General features: G+C 45.6%; 2 protein-coding genes across 13 annotated transcripts in view; both read right to left on the bottom strand.

The window, feature by feature from the left end:
* The window catches only part of LOC105496113 (syntaphilin), a 42,406-nt gene extending 26,428 nt beyond the window's left edge, over window positions 1-15,978 (bottom strand). For 6 of the 8 annotated variants that reach the window (XM_071079559.1, XM_071079561.1, XM_011766219.3 and 3 more), the window contains exons 1-2: window positions 15,868-15,978; window positions 15,505-15,611 (exon numbers count right to left, since the gene is read on the bottom strand). The gene's annotated coding sequence lies outside the window, so the exon portion shown is untranslated. Of the gene's footprint in view, window positions 1-15,504; window positions 15,612-15,867 lie in introns of those variants that run through there. The other 2 variants (XM_011766224.3, XM_011766225.3) reach the window with 2 other exon arrangements.
* A 1,410-nt stretch (window positions 15,979-17,388) lies between these two features.
* LOC105496114 (RAD21 cohesin complex component like 1) overlaps window positions 17,389-21,899 on the bottom strand; it is a 36,713-nt gene continuing 32,202 nt past the window's right edge. For 4 of the 5 annotated variants that reach the window (XR_011613448.1, XR_011613445.1, XR_011613447.1 and 1 more), the window contains one exon: window positions 18,430-19,043. Coding sequence is in view for 1 of the 5 variants with exons in the window: in XM_011766227.3 (XP_011764529.2) it covers window positions 18,972-19,043 (72 nt within the window). In the remaining 4 variants the exon portion in view is untranslated. Of the gene's footprint in view, window positions 17,485-18,429; window positions 19,044-21,899 lie in introns of those variants that run through there. The other variant, XR_011613446.1, reaches the window with a different exon arrangement.

Here is a 21,899-nt window from a genome sequence, read left to right as displayed (position 1 = left end):
CCTGTACCAGATCTGCCAAGTATGGACTGGGAAGAGATGAGAAGAAGCACCAGGACAGAAGGTCAGGGATGATGAAGTTTTAATGAAGACTATAGAAGTTAAAATGAGAGTGGAGGTGAGGAGGTAACAGAAGTAAAGGTGGCTTCAAAAGAAATTTAGGAAGTAGACTCTTGAGGACCCTCAGAAGAGATAGGCCGTAGGGAATGAAGGAAAGGGAAGAATTGTGATGACACCCAGGCCTCTGCGTGGGTTAACTTTGCTGCCTACCCAATGTTCTATCCCTCCTCCCTCAATAATAGAACCCTATTCAGGGGTGACAAGATACCTAGCTTAAAACATACAAACACACACCCCACTCTACCCAGAGTTGCTGTGACAGTTCTGGGCTGTGAGTTGTGAACAGCAGCACCCCGGGCTTGGGAACCTGGCTAGGTAGGTGTCTGCTATCCTGCAAGGGCTAAAAGAGGAACGGGCATCATGCCTTCAGAGGCTTGGAGTCTTCCCAGGTGCTAGGAACAGAGCTGGATTCGGAATCAAGGCTTAGTAAACACCTGCTGAGGGAAGTCAGGCAGCCAAACAGATGACCTGACAGTTCTGAGAACCCCATCCCATCAATCCAAGAACCAGGAAGAGGGACCCTGAGAGAGCTCCATCCTCTCACCCTCTTGGGACAAAGCCTGGTATGGTATGGAGACCACAGTGCTTGGGGCCAGTATGCTCAGCTCTGCCCCTGAGTATGACTTCTACCTAAGGCATACCGCTCTTACCTCTGGGTCCCTCAGTCTGCCCATCTATAAAGTGGAGATAACACATCCCACCTCATAGAGCAGTTGTGACAACCCGACCTCTGTCTGCCTTGTCAGCCTCATTTCCCACACACCTCCTTTGCAATTCATCTTGAAAATTCACTGGACTTCTGCCTATGCAGTGCCGTCTTCCTGGAAAGCTCTCCCAAGCCTCTTCAGCCTACTTATTTTCCAAGTTCAATCCAGGCCTGAATGCTTGTGTGTAGCCTTAAGGGAGACAGAATTCACAGCTGGAGCACATCGTGCACCAATAGGATACAGGCTGTTTACACACATCCCCACCTGTAGACCACAGTCTCCCACCCCTTGGGAGTTACTGAGCCTACATATATACGTGCATGCACACACGTGTATGTGATGCTGACGAGCTGAGAAAGAGGTCTGGCAGAAGAAGTCACAAGGTCCTCGTCCAGGCACCACATAGCTCAGAGCAAAGCAGTAAAGCTGTGAGCACTGCTCCGGCCAGTGCATCCCCCAATCTGGTCAGTGTGGAGCTCAACAAACCTTCCTTCCTGAATAGATAGCCTCTCCATCTCTGCCTCCAAAAGGCCTTTTGATGGCATTGGTGCTGACACACGCTCCTCGCCCTTGCTGTTGGGAGGGTCGGCTGGAGAACTCTACTCCAGCCTCTCAGCCACAGGAAGGCACTGCTGTGCACATCCTCACAAGATGAGGGATGCTAAGTTACCTTACTCGCCCAGGGTCACAGGAATAAAAGGCATCAAGGGCCAGCCAGGCCTCTCTGGACATCAGAGCTGTTTGTGGGCTCTGACACTAAACCTTCATGGCATCTAAGGGACTTAGGTTCCCTGTTTGCAAAATAAGACTGTTGAGACCTGTGAGCTTCATGTAGGTCCAGGTACTATCCTTCCATGATTCTTGGTGGTAGAAGGGAAGAACTGAATTCAGAAGCTGGAGTCTGGGCCAGGCGCAGTAGCTCATGCCTGTAATCCCAGCACTTTGGGAGGTCGAGGTGGGCAAATGGCTTGAGTACAGGAGTTCAAGACTAGCCTGCCAACATGGTAAAACCCCGTCTCTACTTAAACATACAAAAATTAGCCAGGCGTGGTGGTGTATGCCTGTAATCTCAGCTACTTGGGAGGCTGAGGCAGGAGAATCGCTTGAACCCAAAAGGCAGAGGATACAGTAAGCTGAGATCGTACCATTGCACTCCAGCCTGGGCAAAAGGGCAAAACTCCATCTCAAAAAAAAAAAATCCGCCAAGTATGGTGGTACACACCTGTGGTCCCAACTATTTGGGAGGCTGAGGTGGGAAGATCACCTGAGCCCAGGAGGTGGAGGTTGCAGTGAGCCATGATGGTGCCACTGTACTCCAGCCTTGGTGACAGACTGACAGAGTGAGACCCTGCCTCCAAAAAAAAAAAAAAAAAAAAAGAAGCCGGAGCCTCTCAGGAAACTAGTCTTTCTGTCAGTGTCTCTCTCACCCACTCATACACACTAAGTATGAAACTTCCACAAGGCACTCTAGGGCTAGCCCTACACCCTGGGAGAATATATTTGCAAAATATATATTTAACAAAGAACTTATATCTAGAATGTATAAAGTACTCTCATACAACTCAATAAAAAGGCCAACGGCCCAGTTTTTAAAAATTAATGGGCAAAATACTTGAACTGATACCTCACCAAAGAGGATGTGTGGCTGTCAAATAGACACAAAAAGATGCTCAACAGCATTAGTTATTAGGAAAATGCTAATTAAAGTCATAAGGAGATACCATTACAAACCTATTAGAGTGGCTAAGATTAAAAAGACTGACCATACCAAGTACTGATGAGGATGTAGAGGAGCTGAAACTCCCATAATGTTGCCAGTAGGAATGTCAAATGGTACAGATGCTTTGGAAACACTCGGGCAGTTTCTTAAAAAGTTACATATATATTTACCAAATGAATACCAGAAAGAATACCAAAGCTATTCTTCTCCTAGGAACTTACCCAAGAAAATAGGAAAGTATATGTCCCTTGAAAGATTTATACACATACATTTATAACAGCTTTACTTGTAATAGTCAAAAAACTGAAAAAACTAAATGTCCATCAACAGATGAATGTATAAACAAATGATGATTTATCCTTTCTCCATACTATGGAATATGAGTTCAAGATCAGCCTGACCAGCATGGTGAAACCCTGTCTCTACTAAAACTACAAAAAATTAGCCAGGTATGGTGGTGCATGCCTGTAATCCCAGTTACTCAGGAGGCTGAGGCAGGAGAAGTGCTTGAAGCCGGAAGGCGGAGGTTGCATTGAGCCAAGATCATACCACTGCACTCCAGCCTGGGCGACAGAGTGAGACTCTCACCAAAAAAAAAAAAAAAAAAAAAAGGAATAAACTATTAGTACATACAACATGAATCTCAAAATAATTATGCTGAGTGAAAAAGTCAAACCAGAAATGTGCATATTATTCCATTTATATAAACTACTAGAAAATGCGAAATAATCTGTACTGACAGAAAGCAGATCAGTCATTGCCTGACGATGAATGGGGAGGAAGCTTTTGGGGATGGTGGAGATATTCACTCTCCTAATTGTGGTGATGGTTTCATCAGTCTAGAAATATGTCAAAATTTACCAGACTGTACTTTAGGTATGTGAAGCTTGCTGTATATCAACTATATTTCAATAAAGCTAGAAGGAAGAAGATGGGAAGGAGTGGAGGAAAGAAAGAGAAGGCATAGCAACAGGAGTCGTCTTAGGAAGCCAGGCAAACAACACAAACAACACACACACACACACAGACACTGACACACAGACACACACACAGACACTGACACTCATACACAGATACACACACACAGACACACGCACGGACACTGACACACATACACAGATACACACAGACACACTGGCACAGACACATACACATAGGCATACACACAGAGAACACACTGACACACACACAGACACAGACACACACAGGCACACATACACAGACACGCACAGACACTGACATACACACACACACAGACACAAGACACACCCACAGATACACACACAGACACACAGACATACACACAGATACACAGGCAGACACACACACAGGCACACACATGGGCACACACTCAGGCACACATACACAGACACAGACATATATACAGACACAGATATACACAGACACAGGCGCGCGCACACACACACATACACACACACAGTACGAAACTCCCACATGGCTTCCACTCCCAAGGAATCCCTCAACCCAGGATTCCATCTGATAGGGACACCAAAGCTTCTTGTCACTCACAGCATTTTTCTAGAATGTTTCCTGTGTACCTGGTTTGTGCTGGGCACTGGGGATTCAGAGACAAATCAAACAATCCTTGCCCCAGGAAATTATTTCTAGCAGCTGTGGTAGAGCCTTCCCCAAATTCGATCTAAACATTTAGCCGCATGCCCCTAATATCCCAGCCAGATTCCCTTCACAGGATCCCTTGGAGTCCTTCCTCCTGGGCCTGATTTTGTTTCTACCCTTGCCACCTCTTGGGAGAAAGCCTTCAATTAGTTCACAACTCCAGCAGAATTCTGTCTTTTATCTGTGCAAAACAGACACCCAAGCTGAACCCCAACTGATTTCTAATAATTGGCCAACGAGATCTGAGTCAAGTCTTCACAGAATTGCAAAAATGCTGGACAGGAAAGAATCTGAAGGTTTCAAAGCCCAACATCCACCTGACTGAAGTTCTGTTTCTCGGAATAACATTCCTGTTCTGCAGTCACCCGGACCCAGTTAGAATACCTCCAGTGAGGAGGGAGCTCACTATGAAACGAAGATGTGCTGGCGCTTTGGGAAAGTAGAGAAGTTATAAAGAGATTCCTATACAATATGGATGGAAGGGTACTGGCGTTTATTAAGAACCTACTGTGTCTAATAAATAAAGCCCCTGGGCTAGGTAGGGGCTTTACACATAGAAGATTTCTAATCTAGTTTAACTCTCATGCCAGCTTTGCTGTCAGGAGGCCTGGGTTCTAATTATGATGCCCATTTTTACTATTGAGGTACTAAGGGTCAGATAAATTAAGTGACTTGCCCAGTCTCAAAGTCAGTCCATGGCAGAGACCAAGACAGCAGTTCAAGTGTATCCAGCTCCAGCCTGCACTCTCTGTTCCCAACCACTCAGAGAGCAGGGCAAGGGGGCCGGTGCTGCCTGGGCTTGGATCCTGGTCTTTTTCATCTGGATGGCTGGCCTCAGGGATTCCTTACAACACCGACCTCTGCCAGGCCTAACAACCTCTGAGGCCTTCTCTCTTAGGCACACGGCCCCAGAGCGAGGAGGCCCTGTTCTGTGGAGGGGGAAGGGGCTCTCCAGAAGGAAGCCACAGAGAGTTGGCTCAAATGGTCCACAGCTCCAATCTGGGCCCTGGGTGCCACCCAGGGAGGGCTGGTCTCTGCAGTCACGGAATAGGAGGGTGTGGAGGGGTCAGGTCCCCTCCATCCTCTGAGAGCACAGAGCTTAGACTGGTGACTAAGAGCCTGGGCTCTGTGAAGGAGCTGTGGGAGTTGGAAGGGGGTCCCCTGAAAGACAGTTTTTGAGCTGGGGCCTTGAGACAGATCTGAACATGATGAGATAGCAGTAGTAGTAGGAAGAAAATTTCAGCCAGAGGGAACGGGGCAAGTAAAAGTAATTGAGGTAGAAAGGAATGGCAGGGAGGAAAGACTGCTGACCTGAGGTAGAACACGTCCGAGGGTCTCTCAGGGACTTTTCTGAAGTCATAAACCATCAAAATGTCCTTCTCTAGCTCTTAGGCCACCTCACTCCTATCAGGTGCAGGGCTAGCAACCTTGGTGTAAGAGCCCACCTAAGCTTTGAGGAGGAAGGAATGCACATTCACAGGCCTAAGAGAACAGAAATGGGGAGAGGAAGAGAATGAGAAAGCAAAATGAGGGGCAGGGAGAGTTTGGGCTCTGGAATCAGGTATTTGGTAGCTCAGCCACCGTGCAAGATCTGTGGGACCATGGACAAATTACTTAAATTTCCTACAACTCAGCTTCCTTTTCTGTAATAACGCTTTCCTTACCTGGGCTGTCAGGAGGATGCTATAAGGTCACATATCCCCTGTGCCTGACGTGTAGTGTAGCTGTTATCATTAACCTGGACAACAGTCGGGACTTAGAGGGTCAGAAAAGCAACCGAGGCCCATAGAGACAGGAGGAAGCAGTGTTTGTGGGGACATCTGCTATATACCAGGCTCTTTCCCACAGAGGACAGCAACAGATCATCCCATCTCCTCTCAGGCAGGAATAATCGATTTCTCCTTGGTGGATGAGAAAATGGCCCAGGGGGTAACACAATTTGTCTGAAGTCCCAGGCTAACAAGTGGCAGAACTGGAAATGAGCCAGGCCTGACTCTGAAGCAGCGAATGGCTCCCAGAAGGCCCAGGGCGGCTTAAGTGGATGGAGCTGAGGCTCCTCCCCTTTTGGCTCTGAGCCCCAAAAGTGGGGAAGGTGGCTACTGTCAGAAGACGTAGGTTGCCTCATGACGTTTGCCTCACAGCAGAGGTGATGTTTAGCACACCCTTTCTCCCTCTGGGGCTTGATGTCCAAAGTCTGCCACTTCTGAAAGGGAGGCTGGAAGGGGGGCGAATCTTACAATGTAGACAGAGGGGATGTGTGGGAAGTAAGACAGGGGAAGTGGTGCCAAACTGGCTGCCTAATGAGGCTTTGGGAAAAACGCAGGACCCAGGATTTACTGTGCCTCTGTTTCCACCATTTTAAAAGCCAGAAAGGACAGGGAGCTGCCCTTTGCTGAAGGGCACCAGACCGATGGCCTAGCCAGACTAGAGAGCTCAGTGTCCTCAGACTCACTGTCCTTACACAGTCCTCCTCCACTCCCTTCCCGAGTGCCAGCTCTCTAGATCCTGTTCTAGTTCCTCCTCTTCCTCCGGGAAGCCTTCTCAGATAGTCCCAACCTACGGCTACTCTTTCTCCTGGGAATGCCAGTGGCACCCACTGCTTGCCTCACCTGTGAACAGCCCTATACTAGGATTCCATATCCTCTGGGTTACAGCTATCAAGCACAGCCTTTCCAAACTCCATCCTATGGCAAGAATTCCTCCTAGAACATCCAGCCCTATGTGAGCAGCCCAGAGATTAGGTGCCAGCTCTCAAAACACATTGTTTTGTTACTAGATTTTTTTTTTTTTTTTTTACAATTTTCTCCCTTTTATCCCTTGAACTGAGCCAAATTTTGCCTTCCTTGCTGGCACTTGCAAGGACTGGTCTGGTATCTGTCTCTCAGGGCATGCAGAAGCTCACAATCTCTCCCATGCCTGCACTTTGAATACCTTTACCCTTGAAAACTACTATTCTGTCACTACAGTGTGGGAAGCCACATTCTGTATACCTGTGTGGGAGTCCTCACCCCACCCCTTGTGCTTATATAACTTTGGGCCAGTTTCTTCCTTCTAGTGGTCCTAGTTTCCTCAACTGTTAAAAAACTTCCTATCTTACCAAGCAGCACAGCGCCTCACCTGTTGTATGTGTTCAACAAATGGTAGTTTAATTTATTTTTTGTTCACTGATCACTTCTTATTTTTTTATTATTATTATTATTTTTTGAGATGGAGTCTCGCCCTGCTGCCCAGGCTGGAGTGCAGTGGCGCGATCTGGCCTCACTGCAAGCTCCGCCTCCTGGGTTCACGCCATTCTCCTGCCTCAGCCTCCTGAGTAGCTGGGACTACAGGCGCCCACCACCACGCCTGGCTAATTTTTGTATTTTTAGTAGAGACAGGGTTTCACTGTGTTAGCCAGGATGGTCTCGATCTCCTGACCTCATGATCCACCCGCCCTGGCCTCCCAAAGTGCTGGGATTACAGGTGTGAGCCACCGTGCCTGGCCCACTGATCACTTCTTTAGAGGCAGTATGGCTTAGAGGGAAGAATGCAGCTCTGATGCCAAAGAGACTGGCATCCAAGTGTAGGCTCTGCTGCACAGCCGCTGTGTAACCTTGAACAAATTTCCTCCCCTCTCTGAGTTTCAGTGTCCTCCTCTATAAAACAAGGATAACAGGCTGGGCACAGTGGCTCAAGCCTGTAATCCCAGCACTTTGGGAGGCTGAGATGGGCGGACCACGAGGTCAGGAGATGGAGACCATCCTGGCTAACACAGTGAAACCCCGTCTCTACTAAAAAATACAAAAAAAACTAGCCGGGCGAGGTGGCGGGCGACTGTAGTCCCAGCTACTCAGGAGGCTGAGGCAGGAGAATAGCGTAAACCCGGGAGGCGGAGCTTGCAGTGAGCTGAGATCTGGCCACTGCACTCCAGCCCGGGTGACAGAGCGAGACTCCGTCTCAAAAAAAACAAGGATAACATATGCTAAGTGGGTCCAGCTTGGTTGACTGCTTCTTTTTTTCTCTGACCCATCTGTATGTTGCCTTTCTTCTGCATCTGCCCAGTTTTCCAGGCTACCAATAACGCAGCTATATCACTGTGTGGCAGGCACACTGCTGAGTGCTTTAGATGAAGATTCCATTAAATCCCCATCCACCCTCTAAAATAGGTGCTAATGAAGGCTAGCACCTCATACTCAGAAGACACAGTCAAAGGGCAGCTGTTGTTAATATTTCTATGTGTTAGGCCCTGTGCACCACCCACATACCTTCCCTCCAACCAGGCTAAATAGCTCCCTGAGGGTAGGGACCACATCTTGGTGCCTGTGTGTAGAGCAGATCCTCAGTATACGTTGGTTGAATGAATGTATGTAAATACTTCTTTGAATTCCTTCACCATGGCCAGAATAGAACTTTACCATGACAGGTGCTTGATGAATATTTGATTAATTGGAGCCACAAAGAATGTAAACTGTCATCAGTGGCTTTAATCTGAATCCTAGAAGGCCCTGAAACTGTAGTAGGGTTCCTTCTGCTAATTAAGAGCTCCTCTGAGGTCCTTCTCTAAGAATACTCTAGGCTGTCTCTGCAACCAGATCCCAACTTTTCCTCTGCAGGGACCATGTGTGAGATCTGTCCACAGACAGACTGCCTGCTGTCCAGACCACAGCACAACCCAAGGAGAGGGAGGCAGAAGTGCTGCTGCAAGGCCGGCGTGGCTTCCAAAGAACAGGAACTACCCCACCCACTGAGGACCTGCTAGGAGCCTCTCTCTACCCCTCTTTCTCAAAGGTGGCTTCTGTGCCAGGCTGCACAGGCCACCAGCCAAGTTCCCTCTTCTGAAGCTGCCGACCAAGCTTCCAGAGACCCTGTGGTAGGGAGGTGTGGCCAGGGCCAGCTTCAAGGGGTACAGAGGTATCTGGAGGCCTCAATCCTCAGAGACTCAATCCTGACTGCTGCCGAAAGGGAAGGGACACCACCAGGGCCTGTGAAGCAGGGGGAGCCAGAAGCAGAAGATCACAAGCTGCCAAAGTCAGGCTAAATGCCCTAGCCTTGCAAACAAGGCATTCCCTGGCCTAGGCTGCTTTTCCAGCCTTCTTTCCTTTCTCTGCCTTCATCTGTGGGTCAGCCAATAATGACTGAGCACTATGTGCCCAGTATCTAAAACTTTACATCTGAGGTCACAAATGGATGGCCGGCCACACACACATTTTAATATGTGCATTTAAAAATATTGGCTAATCAGCTACATTTTTAAAAATTAGGAGATGTCACAAAAAATGCAGATTTCTATCTTATAAATCAGAAGATCTGACAATATTGGGCACACGTTCTTGTAGGCAAGAATGGTGGGAGCAGGATAGCAGCTGCCTCTTTCAAGCAAGCACTTTCCAATTTGCTACAATACCCAAACAGCCCAACCAGCCTGTTTTACCTTTGTAGACAACTACATTTGACATCCCTTGCTTACCATATTTCATTTTGGTGTAGAGACTTCCTAATAACCTTAGGAGACAACATCATTTCCCAGTTTTACAGATGAGGAAACAGAGGGAAAAAATAACTGGGCCAAGATTCAAACCCCAGCAGCCCAACTTCAGAGCCAAACATGAGAACACTAGTCTGTGGCAAAATGAGGAAAATACAGACAATGCAGTGAGTTTTTAACAAAGCAAAATGTATTCAATTTGAAGGAATACCATTTTCCCCCTGATAACATGGCCTCATTACTTGGGGGAATAGAAATATTAAAATAATAGAAATAAAATATTTCTCTTATTATATGACAGTGATAATAAAGAGAACCCTACGTGTCATCTGAATGTCCTCATCTGGTAAAATAAGCTAGCTAACTGAGGATGGATTCCCAAATGCACTGATCTTTGTGAAATCTAAGTCCAAGACCTACTACTCTGCTACAGACTTCCTGTACCAGTATGACAGCAATCTTCTGTTACTCCTCTTGGTTAAAACAAAAAACAAAAACTCATAACTTCATCTAACCATATCTGCATCATGCTATTTTTGAAGAGGTGGCTTTTGAATTGAGCCTTTCCCAAGCCCTCTCCCTCCAGCAAATCCACAGAGCATTTGTTCATGCCTCTTGTTATGTTTATTATTCCTCAAGTTACAATTATATGTATCCTATCCACCCTTCTACCCCCAAAGTCATTACAGAACAGAAGAAAGACACTTTGGGAAGCCAAGGCAAATGGATTGCCTGAGGTTAGGAGTTCGAGACCAGCCTGGCTAACACGGTGAAACCCCGTCTCTACTAAAAATACTAAAATTATCCGGGTATGGTGGCACATGCCTATAGTCCCAGTTACTCAGGAGGCTGAGGAAGGAGAATCACTTGAACCCGGGAGGCGGAGGTTGCAGTGAGCCAAGATCGTACCACTGCACTCCAGCCTGGGTGACAGAGCAAGACTCTGCCTCCAAAAAACAAAAAGAAGAAGAAGAAGAAGAAAGAGTTTCTGAATTGTTAGCCACTCAGAGCTAGAAGGGCTCTTAGAGATCATCACTCGTGACTCCCATTTTGCAGCCTTAGAAAAGCAAAGGGTCTGACCTAAGGCCACCCAGTGGGTCAATGGCAGAGCTGGGGTGAGGACCCAAGTCTCCTGACTCCTCAGTGTTGGCTCTTCCGGCTGCGCCAGGCTGCTCTCTAGCCACTCCCTTTTGGTTGGCTCAGCACCTCAATTCAGAGGACAGTGCTGAGCATGTGACAAACATGTCACAAATATCTGTCCATTAATGCAAAGCAGCCTGGGGCACACAGGCCTCAGCCTCTCCAAGGCCCTCGGCTTGAGCTTCAGACCACCTGCATTGAGACTTCCCTCAGCACCAGCTGCCCATCAAATGGAGAACTGGCACCCGGGGCCTCTGGTGGCCTAAATGTAGAAAGACCCCATGTGGCTTAGAAATGCAATCCCCATTAGGCCAGAGTTATGAACCAAGCCCTGCTGAGTAATCCTAGGCAAATGACTTCACCTCTCAGGTGTTAGGTGTTCCTCCAGGCAGGTGGGATGCCTAGAATAGAAATGAAGAAGAATTCCCCAAGCCTAGAAGATGGTTATAGGCACAAGACAGTCTTTGTCAGAGGAATTTCAAAATCCTGCTTCTAGAAGTCTCTAAGGACAGGAAAGGTTCTGGTCTACCTGGGACAAATGGAGAGTTCCATTGAAACTGTGCTACAGAGTGAGCTTGGATGGTCCCCGAGACTCTGTGTCCACCTTGTGTATCGACGAGGACAGGAGCCAGTAAGTCTTTAGGGCTGTTTGGAAACATTCTAAATCAAATACAACCCTTTACTATTATTATTAAATTATTATTCACAAGCTCAATGCCAAAAATAGAGATAACAATGGCATCATCTCTCTAAAGCCTTCCTGACCTACTCAGTAGGAAAGATCATTCCCCTCTCCCTGTCCCCTCCCATCACACACATATCAGTATGTCTTATAGCTTCCAGATGTTTTCTCATATCTGCATGTTTAGGTATCTGTCTCCCTCTGTTAGATATGAGCTTCCTGCAACTAGGACTCACCATTTACTCTTTCCTGCATGCATGCACTTAGCCCAGGGCCTAGCTAATAAATAAGGACAAACGCTGATCAATGTTTAGCAAGTTCAGGAATCCCCCCCACCTCCAATACTGGAACAAGGTTGCATGTAGGCCTTTTAGAGTCAGTAGATGCATGCAGATCTTTTTTTTTTTTTTTTTTTTTTTTTTTTTGAGACGGAGTCTCGCTCTGTCACCCAGGCTGGAGTGCAGTGGCCGGATCTCAGCTCACTGCAAGCTCCGCCTCCCGGGTTCACGCCATTCTCCTGCCTCAGCCTCCCGAGTAGCTGGGACTACAGGCGCCTGCCACCTCGCCCGGCTAAGTTTTTGTATTTTTAGTAGAGACGGGGTTTCACTGTGTTACTCAGGATGGTCTCGATCTCCTGACCTCGTGATCCGCCCGTCTCGGCCTCCCAAAGTGCTGGGATTACAGGCTTGAGCCACCGTGCCCGGCCGCATGCAGATCATTTGAGGGATGGGAACTCTCGGAGGGAAACTGGCTGACCCAAGGTTACTCAGTTATTAAGAGGGCTCAGACTAAAAGCAACCCTTTGGACACCCAGTCCAGTGTACTTCCAGCTAAACATTTTCTCGGTTCTATGACACACTGGTTGTATGACTCTGCATAAGACCCTTCGCCTCTCTACCCTGGCTTTCTCACTTATACAAATGGGTAAATTTACATATAGTGCCTACATAATGGATGATCTGAGCAGTAAATTACTGAACCTGTGTAAAACAGAGCACAACACATAAGAAGACGAAAAAAGTGTGTCTGTCCTGACTGTCATTCAGGCCTAACCATCATCCTCAGTAAAGGGGCATCCACCAACCATCAGCACAGCAGAGCTCATGGTGAAAGGAAAACTCTCCATTCCTGGCTCACACAGTTTTCAACCAGGAAATACCCTGCAACAATCACCTGGGAGAAATGCCTGATCTCCCACCATAAATTGTTCACAGCTTTTTCTTCTCCAAACCCCTATTCACACCTGCAAGTGCACACACAACTCAGCATCAGCAAGGTACGCATGAAGAGGCAGGGAAACCTTTGGAAGAGGATGATCCAGACAGACCTGGTGTCAGGTAACAGTTTTAGCTGTGCAATCCTGAGCAAGTCACTTAATCTCTCCAAGCCTCAGTCTCCTCATCTTTGAAATAGGCATAGTTTTCTTTAAGGATTACCTGAGATAGTTAATAGTCTGGGACTTCATAAATGACTTTGAGGGTAATAATAATTGTCCGATTCTTATTTAACAAAATCCACTTGACAGAATATCAGAAGCTGAAGGGGTCTTAGAAATCACTTAGTCCAGTCCCATCATTATATAGATGGGCACAGCGAGGCCTTGAGGGGAGGCCTGACTGGCCCAAGGTCACATAATAAAGCAGTGGTTCAACGGGACATGGGACCTGGGTCTCCTGACTTTCTACTTAATATCCATGTTGGCCCATTTGATTCTAATTATCTGCTCCCTCCCTCAAACACAGAAAATGGCTAGAATCATTCCTTTCCCAATCCTCCTCCCTTCACAGTCATCTCACACCAGCCAGCACCATCTGGATCCCTTTTTGCCAACATCACCACCCACCCAGGCACATCTGGCCCCTTTTGATCTAGTCAGGAGCCCTAGAGGAGAAGGCAAAGCATCTGTTAATCACCAGCAATAGCAATAATAACAGTAGTTGTAATAGCAATAATAATAACAACCAACAACCTGGACAATGTCCTACACTTAAAATGGCTTTCACCTATACAATCAACACATTCCCACAGTTTCTCCCTAACCTAGCTGGCTTAGGGACACAATTTCCTCAAGTTTGTTTCATTCAACACTTATGGAACACCTATTTTGGGCCTACTCATGGGCCAGAGACTGGAGACACAGAAAGGAAAATGACAGGGTCTCTGCCAAACAGAAATTTAGGGTGGGGGTGGGGGGACATGACAACTTCTTTTGGCCCAAATGGTGCAGCAGCAAAATTCCGCACCCGACCCTATGGATAACCTCCTTTATCATGCTGTCAAAAGGCAGGAAGTATCTGTGGAATAAAAAGGAGTGAGAAAGGCTTGAGTGCTAGGCTGAAAATGACAGCAGGAAGGAAGATAAAGAATCAAAAATACAGGCACCAAATACTTGACTGCCTGGCCTCAGGATGACTCTAGGGAGACACTCCAGGGAGGGCAAGAGAGCCACAGTGGGATTCGTGTGAGATCCGGAAGACCTGATCCTTGCCTTGCTGCCAGCACACAAGATTCTGCTTCTTCTGTTCCATCAGAGACTCCGCCCTTGGATGCCAGGAGTTTCCAAACCCGGTGCTCGGCTACAGGCTTCCTTAGGACCATCATTTGCTAGAATGATGTCACAACCCTTGCAGTGGAAATGTTGCTGCCTAGGCCCTCAGCCTGGTGGCCCAATACACTTCAGCATTCATTACCCCTGGCAGGGACACCATCTGCAGGGGTGTGGAAGAGACAGGCAGGGGAGGGGCAGGAGAAGAGGACTAAAAGCAGCCACCTCTTCTCTTTCCCCAGTCCATCTCCCAAGTCCTGAGTTCCTGAGAACTTACTATGTGCCAGGCACAGGAACTATTTTAGGTGCTTCCACATACATCTCATTTAATTTTCACATCAGCCCTCTGCGGGGTGTACCCCTAGATTTACAGATGGAGAAACTGAAGCTGGGGGAAGGGAAGTCACTTGGTAGCTCAGGGATGTCAACATAAGACTGTCTGGCACCTCCAGTTCCTTCAGGCCCACAAGGTCAGTGTTTCACTTAAGAAGTCAGAGTTGAAAGAGATCAACTGAGGAAACCCCAGTTATTTCATGGACCCAAATTTAAATTGCCTTAGCAGAGGGGTCCCCCTGACATGTAAAAGCTGCTTGAGTGATATACTAAAATTATACAGATCATTTATTCCAATTCCTGCATTTAACAGATGAGCAGACAGACACCCACGCCTAAAGAATTTTAAGATGGCTACTTGTGGCCAACTAGCAAGTTAAGGGCCTAGAACCCCAATCTCTGGCACTTTTCTTACACAACTCTGCCTGCAGAGATCACCTTTTTCTGAGAAGCTCCTCCAGCCCATCCCGACACCACCAGATGGGCAGAGAAGGCAGAAGAAACAGGCAGCATGTGACCGGCCTCTCCTTCAGTCTGCAGGGTTGGGAAAGGGAATATGGGGCTCCCCAGGCTAGTAGGTGTTGCAAACAGCCCAGCTCCCTGCTGGGGAGTGGAAGGCTTCATATCCCAGGGAAGCTCCAGGGAGATTGAGGCTCAGATCGTCCACTCTAGGACTTACGGGCATTTTTTCCCCCAGATCTACTGCAGGGCCCTGATGCTTCTCAGAGGGAAAGATGGGACGGAAGCAGTCACTGGCACTTGACCTTGGGGTGGGTATGGGGTTCCATCCTTCTCCCATCCCCAGGTACCCCTGCTCCTCCTCCAAGAAGGAAAAGAGAAGCTTAAATGTTTGCCAAATTCCAGAAGAGGAAGACAAATAAAAATTGGGGGGTGGGTTCCCTAAAAACCTGCTAATCGCCCACTTTGGGCATCTTCCCTGCTGCAATCAGCACCCTCTAATTCGTACATTTCAAGGAGGGGGAGGGAGGGAAGCGCTTAAAGGGATGTAGGGGAATGAAGGGAGGGTAAGAATGAGTCACGATTAACCCCTCTTAGGCTGGTGCCCTCCAAGGGATTCTACCGCAGCGAGCGGTTGCAAGCGGCCCCCACCTGCGGCGGTGGTGGGGCCAGCTCCCAGCTCCGCCGCGGCCTCCTCACCTGAGTCCACTCGCCCTCCGCAGCCCAGCCGGCTCGCACCACTCCGGCCCGGCTTGGCGCAGCGCCTCTGCAGTCGCTGCTGCAGCCGCCTGGCCCTGATCAGCGACCTGCGGGGTTAGGAAAAAGAGATAGACCGGGGCGGGTGAGCACGGGCGGGGGACAGACGGGCAGCTGAGCCCCCGGCTGCTGACAGCTGGGCCGCTGCAGCCAGAAGGCTTGGAGGGCAGGCTGCCTGCCGGGCGCTCCGTCCCCTCCTCCTCGCGGCCCGCGGCCCCCACCCCACCCCCTGGCACTTGGCACTCTGGACTGCGGCGGGTGCAGCTGGGCGGTGGGCCTGGAGGTCCCCGGGGTCCTTGTCATCACCTGCGGAGGCTTCCATGGCTTCAGCTGCCCTGCCAGGGCCGCCGAATTGCTCTCCCGAGCCCCTGCAGGAGGCGGCTAGCTGGGTGCTCGCCGGGGCTGGGGCTGCCGGGAGGGAGGGGCGGGGAGGGTGAGGTGGATGGAGGGGACCAGCCAGTCGGCGGCTCGCCGGCAGCTGCGTAAGCGGCCCGTCTTTACTTTCCTTCTTAAAGAGATAGTTAGTATCTTGCTCTACAGGGCCTGGGAGCAGAGACAACGAGCACACGGGGAACGGGGGCTCCCACCTACACACCGGCCGGTATTTTGAGCTGGGCGATCGATCGGGCATGGTGGAAAGAGTCTTGGTCAGCTGTGTGACCCTGTGCAAGTCCCTTCACCTCTCTGGGCCTCAGCTTTTTCTTCCATAACATGGGGTGATGATACCAGTCTCACTCCCTGGCACATAGTTGGCTCTAGTTAAATAGTAATTTTTATCTAAAAGCCTTTAGGAACATTTTTCATTGCCCAAACCAAGTCTGAGTACCAGGGGTATTTAATGTGAATGGCAAGCACTTGGGCCAGTAAAAATGATAGCAGGAATCTTAAGTGCCTGAAAATGGAAATGTTTTCCTTTGAAGTAGTAAAAAGGTGAATCATTGGAAAGATCTCGGAGAGATAAGCAATCACAACTTAAAATGTTCATTGTGGCTCTTTTCCCTCTGTCTTCCATCTGATATCACAGGGGAAACAACAAGACCAAAAACTCCAAAAAACTGGATTTTCTGCCTAGCCCTTCCATTTCTAGCCATACAACTTTATGGAAGTTAACTCACCTTCTGGGCTTGGTTTCTTATCTGCTTCATGTGTGGGAAGTAGGTGAGTGAGATTGGGCTCCTTCTTTCTGAACCGGCCCTGTCTGATCTGCCATTACTCTGCTCTAAACCATCTAGTGGTTTTCTGTATCGCTCTCCACCACATGCCCTTATCTTACTCCAGCTCTCTGACTTCATCTTACATGGCTCTCCCCATCACTCACTTTTCTCCCATCAAACTCTCCTTCTTGCTAAGGCCTCACTGCTGGGTCTTTGCATTCGCTGTCCCCTTTGCCTAGAGCATACCAGAGAGCTACATGGTTCAATCCGTCCCTTCCTCCAGGTCTCTGCTCAAATGTTACTGTCTCAGGGAGGCCTTTCTTAACCATTCTACATAAAATAGTAACTCCCTCCTCTCCATCTCCTTTGCCCCTAGTTTTGCTATATTGAATTACCAGCTGACATAGTGTATATTTACTATTTGTCATTTGTCACTCCCACTAGAATGTATACTTCATGAGGGAAGGCACTTTTTTTCCCTTGCCATATTTCCAATGTCCAGAGTAGTGCCTAACATAGTAGGAGCTCAATAAATACTGACTAAGCACACATTGTGCCCAGCCCCAGTCTTCTATGGGAACACTTGGCCAGATGCCATCCTGGAAATCTTTTTGTCTTAAGTCTCTTAAGGCTCTTAAGTCCTTACGTCTGTTTACTCTCGCTGGTGCTGAACTTGGTACCCTCCACTCTCTGCGCCAAGCTGACTTTTCCAAGAGAAGAATTTGTGAAGTGCCTTCGCTGATTTACATCATGACTCTGCAGTACTGGCCTGGTGAGAAATAGTTAATATTGATAATGTACATGAAAAAATAATTATTTTAAGTTTACTGTTGCTTTTCACAGTCAAATATTTTCCTATATTTCTGAGCTGCAATAAATCCATTACTTTTTTGCAACAAATGCTAATAAATTTTGGAGGAGACATTGATTCTATTTTCTCCAGTATTCAGTTAAACTGTATCCTATCAGATAGCCATTATTATATTATGTTTTCCAGAAAAACATGGCAGAGCAATTGTAGCAGGAATAGGAAAAGAGTTGAAAAAGCCATGTGAAATATTGATGCTTTCTGTCCAAAACACCTAATGCTATATTAGCAAGTTAATTGATAAAATGTTTTATCTGCTCTAATGCTCACTGAAATTATATAAGTGACATTTTTACACTTAAAGCAAAACCAAAGGAAGCCATGTAATTATTATATGTTTAGCAGGAGAACATTTCTGAGATTGTCATTAAAATTGTTTTTGTCTGTTCCCATGCTGTTTTGTTTATTAATAGAGATGGGACTTTACTATGTTGCCCAGGATGGTCTCCCTCCTGGGCTTAAGCAATCCTCAGCCTCCCAAAGTGCTGGGATTACAGGCTTGAGTCACCATGCCTGGTTGTCCCATCATCATGTGTGTATGTTTGTGGGGTTTTTTGTTTTGTTTTGCTTGATACTTAGAAGACTACATTTCCCAGAAATCTCCACAAGGAACTTCCCCAAAGTAAGAGAGCACCTTCACTCACATTACTCCCATCTGGAATGGTGTTAGCCAGTATTCTCTTTAGCATCAGGAAGCAGATGATTGAGAACTGTGTTTAGTTATAATGTAAATTGCAACAAACGAGGATTATGCATATAAAACAAAATTATTCCTAAGAAATTAGTAATTTTGTTTTGTTTTGGACTAGGTGAAAATACATAAAAAAATTTTTTTAGTTTCAAAAACAATTTTATTCCAATTCTGGCTAAGCATACTCTCCCACAGAATGCAGCAATAAAACCTGAACAAAATGCATACAGCAGCTATTTGAGGATTCTGAAGACAAAATACTAGCAGGCACATTGGGGAAGAAGCCAGAATTTGACATACCCTACCACTGAACTACTGGTGAATTTATCATTTTTATTTATTCCTATAACTTCTGGCCTGGTCTCAAGGCAGATCAAAATCTGGAATTCGGGCTCAATAAAGAGAAAGCTCCCAAAGAATCTCCCTAATTTTGACTTGAAGATCAGGAAAAGGGACTTCTGATGCTCAGAGTATGTGGGAGATATCATTTTTCTTCTCCTTTCAAATCTTTTCTCCATTGTCTCATGACCCAGTCTCTAGGCCATCCTGCAGTGGTATCTGTGACAGCAGACACAGGTGTCTAAAACTCTGAGGGAGGAGAAACTTCTTCAATAAAAGTAGCTGTAGTCCTGAGGGAGGGTGAGTCCCTGCTGTTTTTTTGTCTCTGTCCTCCTACCACCTGGTCCCAGATGCAAGTTCAATTGTGGAAAGTAGGCAGCAAAGCAGAACAGAGTAAATAAAGCTCCAAACTCCAGCATTCTGGTGAACCCTAGAGAGGATAAACCAAATGATGATAATGATAATAATAATAGTTTTCAGTTACTGCTGAAAATTAAAAACAAAACAAGATCTTGAGAGCAGTCAGAGAAAAATGATGCATTAATAATACAGGAATAGGCTGCATGCAGTGGCTCACACTTGTAATCCCTGCGCTTTGGGAGGCCAAGAGGCAGATTGCTTGAGCCCAGGAGTTTGAGAACAGCCTGGGCAATATGGCGAGACCCCACCTCTACAAAAAATACAAAAATCAGCTATGTGTAGTGGCATTTGCCTGTAGTCCCAGTTACTCGGGAGGCTGAAGTGGGAGGATTGCTGGAACCCAGGAGGTCGAAGTTGCAGTGAGCCACGACTGACTGCACCACTGCAGGGTAGCCTGGGTGACAGAGCAAGACCCTGTCTCAAAAAAAAAAAAAAAAAAAAAAAAAAAAAAAAAAACAGGAATAATAATTTAAATAACTGTGGATTTCTTATCAGAAACCATGGAGGGCAGAAGAATATAGAACAAATTTTTTTAATTGCTTAAAGAGTTGTCAACCAGGATTTTGAACCCAGCAAAAATATCCTTTAGAAATGAAAGTGAAATAAACACATTCTCCAATTAAGGAAAATGAAGATAATCCATTGCCAGCACACTTGCTCTAAAAGAACTACTGAATTAAATTCTTCAGACAAAAGGGACATTATATTAGAGAGAAATGTGGAACATCGGGAAGGAAGGAGAACAAAAATGGTAAATATTTGGGTAAATTTAATAGGCTATCTTCTCTTGATCTTTTAAAATATGTTTGACAGTTGAAAGTAACAATTGTTGATGGAGGTTTAATGTATGTAGATAAGACAAGTACAATATAAAGGAGGAGTATGTATATTCCTTTACAGTATAAAGGGACCTATATGGTGTAAGATTTTTACACTCCTCTTGAAGTGGTAAAATATCAATTCTAAGTAGAGCATGAAAAGTTAAGTATGTATTTTATAACCCCTAGAATAGCTATTTTTAAAATCTATAACAAAAAAATATGGTAAAAAAAAAAAAACACAATAGGCCGGGTGCAGTGGCTCATGCCTGTAATTACAGCACTTTGGGAGGTAGAGGTGGGTGGATCACTTGAGGCCAGAGTTCAAGACAACCCTGGCCAACAGGTCTCTATTAAAAATACAAAACCCAGTCTCTATTAAAAATACAAAAACTAGCTGAGTGGGGTGGTGTGTACCTGTAATCCCAGCTACTCAGGAGGCTGAGGCACGGGAATTGCTTGAACCCGAGAGGGAGAGGTTGCAGTGAGCTGAGACTGTACCTCTGCACTCCAGCCTGGGCAACAGAGTGAGACTCTGTCAGAAAAAAGAAAAAGAAAAAGAAAAAGAAAAAGAAGTAAAAATGGAATTCCAAAAAATTCCAAATATTCCAAAAGAAGGCAAGAAAGGAGAAAACAGAAGAATACAAATTAAAGGGAACAAACAGTAAAAAAAAAAAAAAAAAAAAATCCAAAAATCCTAAATAAATAAAATCCAAAATCCAAAAATGTCAATAATTACATTAAATATAAGTGATCTAAACACTTCAATTAAAATAGAGGTTATCCAAATGGATAAGAAAATTATTTAATGCAGTCTACAAGAAATTCACTTTAACTATAATGAATGATATAGGTAGGCTAAAAGTAAAAGATAAAAAAAGATATACCATGCAAATACTAATCAAAGGAAAGATGGAATAACTATATTAATATTAGAAAAAGTAGACTACAGAGCAAAAAATATTACCAGGAATAAAGATAATTATTATAAAATAATAAAAGGGTCATTTCACCAAGAAGATGTAATAATTATAAATGTATACGCACCTAATAAAAGAGCTTCAAAATATATAAAGCAAAAACTGACAGAATGGAAAGGGGAAATAAACAGATCCACAGTTATAGCTGAAGACACATTTTTTCTCAGTAACTGATAGAACTAGTAGACAAAATAAACAAGGATGTAGAAGATCTAAACAACACTATGAACCAACTAGGTCCAACTGACATTTATAGAACACTCCACCTAACAAATGCAGAACAGAGTTGATCCTTGAACAACACAGCTTTGAACTGTGTGTGTCCACTTCTATGTGGATTTTCTTCTGACTCTGCCATCTCTGAGACAGCAACACTAACCCCTCCTCTTCCTCCTCCTCCTCAGCCTACTCAATGTGAAGACCATGAAGATGAAGACCTTTATGTTGATCCACTTCTACTTAATGAATAGAAAATATATTTATCTTCCTTGTGATTTTCTTAATAACATTTTCTTTTCTCTAGCTTGCTTTATTATAAGAATATAGTATATAATACATATATAACATATGTGCTAATTGACAGTTTATGTTATAGGTAAGACTTCTGGTCAACAGTAGGCTATTAGTAGTTAAGTTGTTGGGGAGTCAAAACGTATACACAAATTTTCAACTTAGTATAGGGTCATAAAATAAATCTTAATAAATTTAAAAGAATTGAAATCATTTAAAGCATATTCTCTCACCATAATGGAATTAAACTCAAAATCAATTACTGGAAATATTCCTTAGAAATTGAACATACTATACTTCTAAATAATCTGCAGGTAAAAGACCTTCAAGTCTCAAGGGAAATTAGAAAATATTTTTAACAGATCAAAAGTGAAGATATAACAATAAGTATCTGTGTGATGCAGCTAAAGCAGTGCCTAGAGGGAAACATAGAGCTTTATGTGTTTACATTAGAAAAGAGGGAAGATCTCAAATCAGTTATCTAAGCCTCCACCTTAATAAAACTAGAAAGAGCAAAATAAGCCCAAAGCAAGTCAAAGGAAAATAATAATAAATGTA

Source organism: Macaca nemestrina, chromosome 15 (genome assembly GCF_043159975.1).
Source record: "Macaca nemestrina isolate mMacNem1 chromosome 15, mMacNem.hap1, whole genome shotgun sequence".
Taxonomy (NCBI): Eukaryota; Metazoa; Chordata; class Mammalia; order Primates; family Cercopithecidae; genus Macaca; species Macaca nemestrina.
The sequence above is the reverse complement of the archived record's forward strand: the minus strand, read 5'-3'. Positions and strand labels throughout refer to the sequence as shown.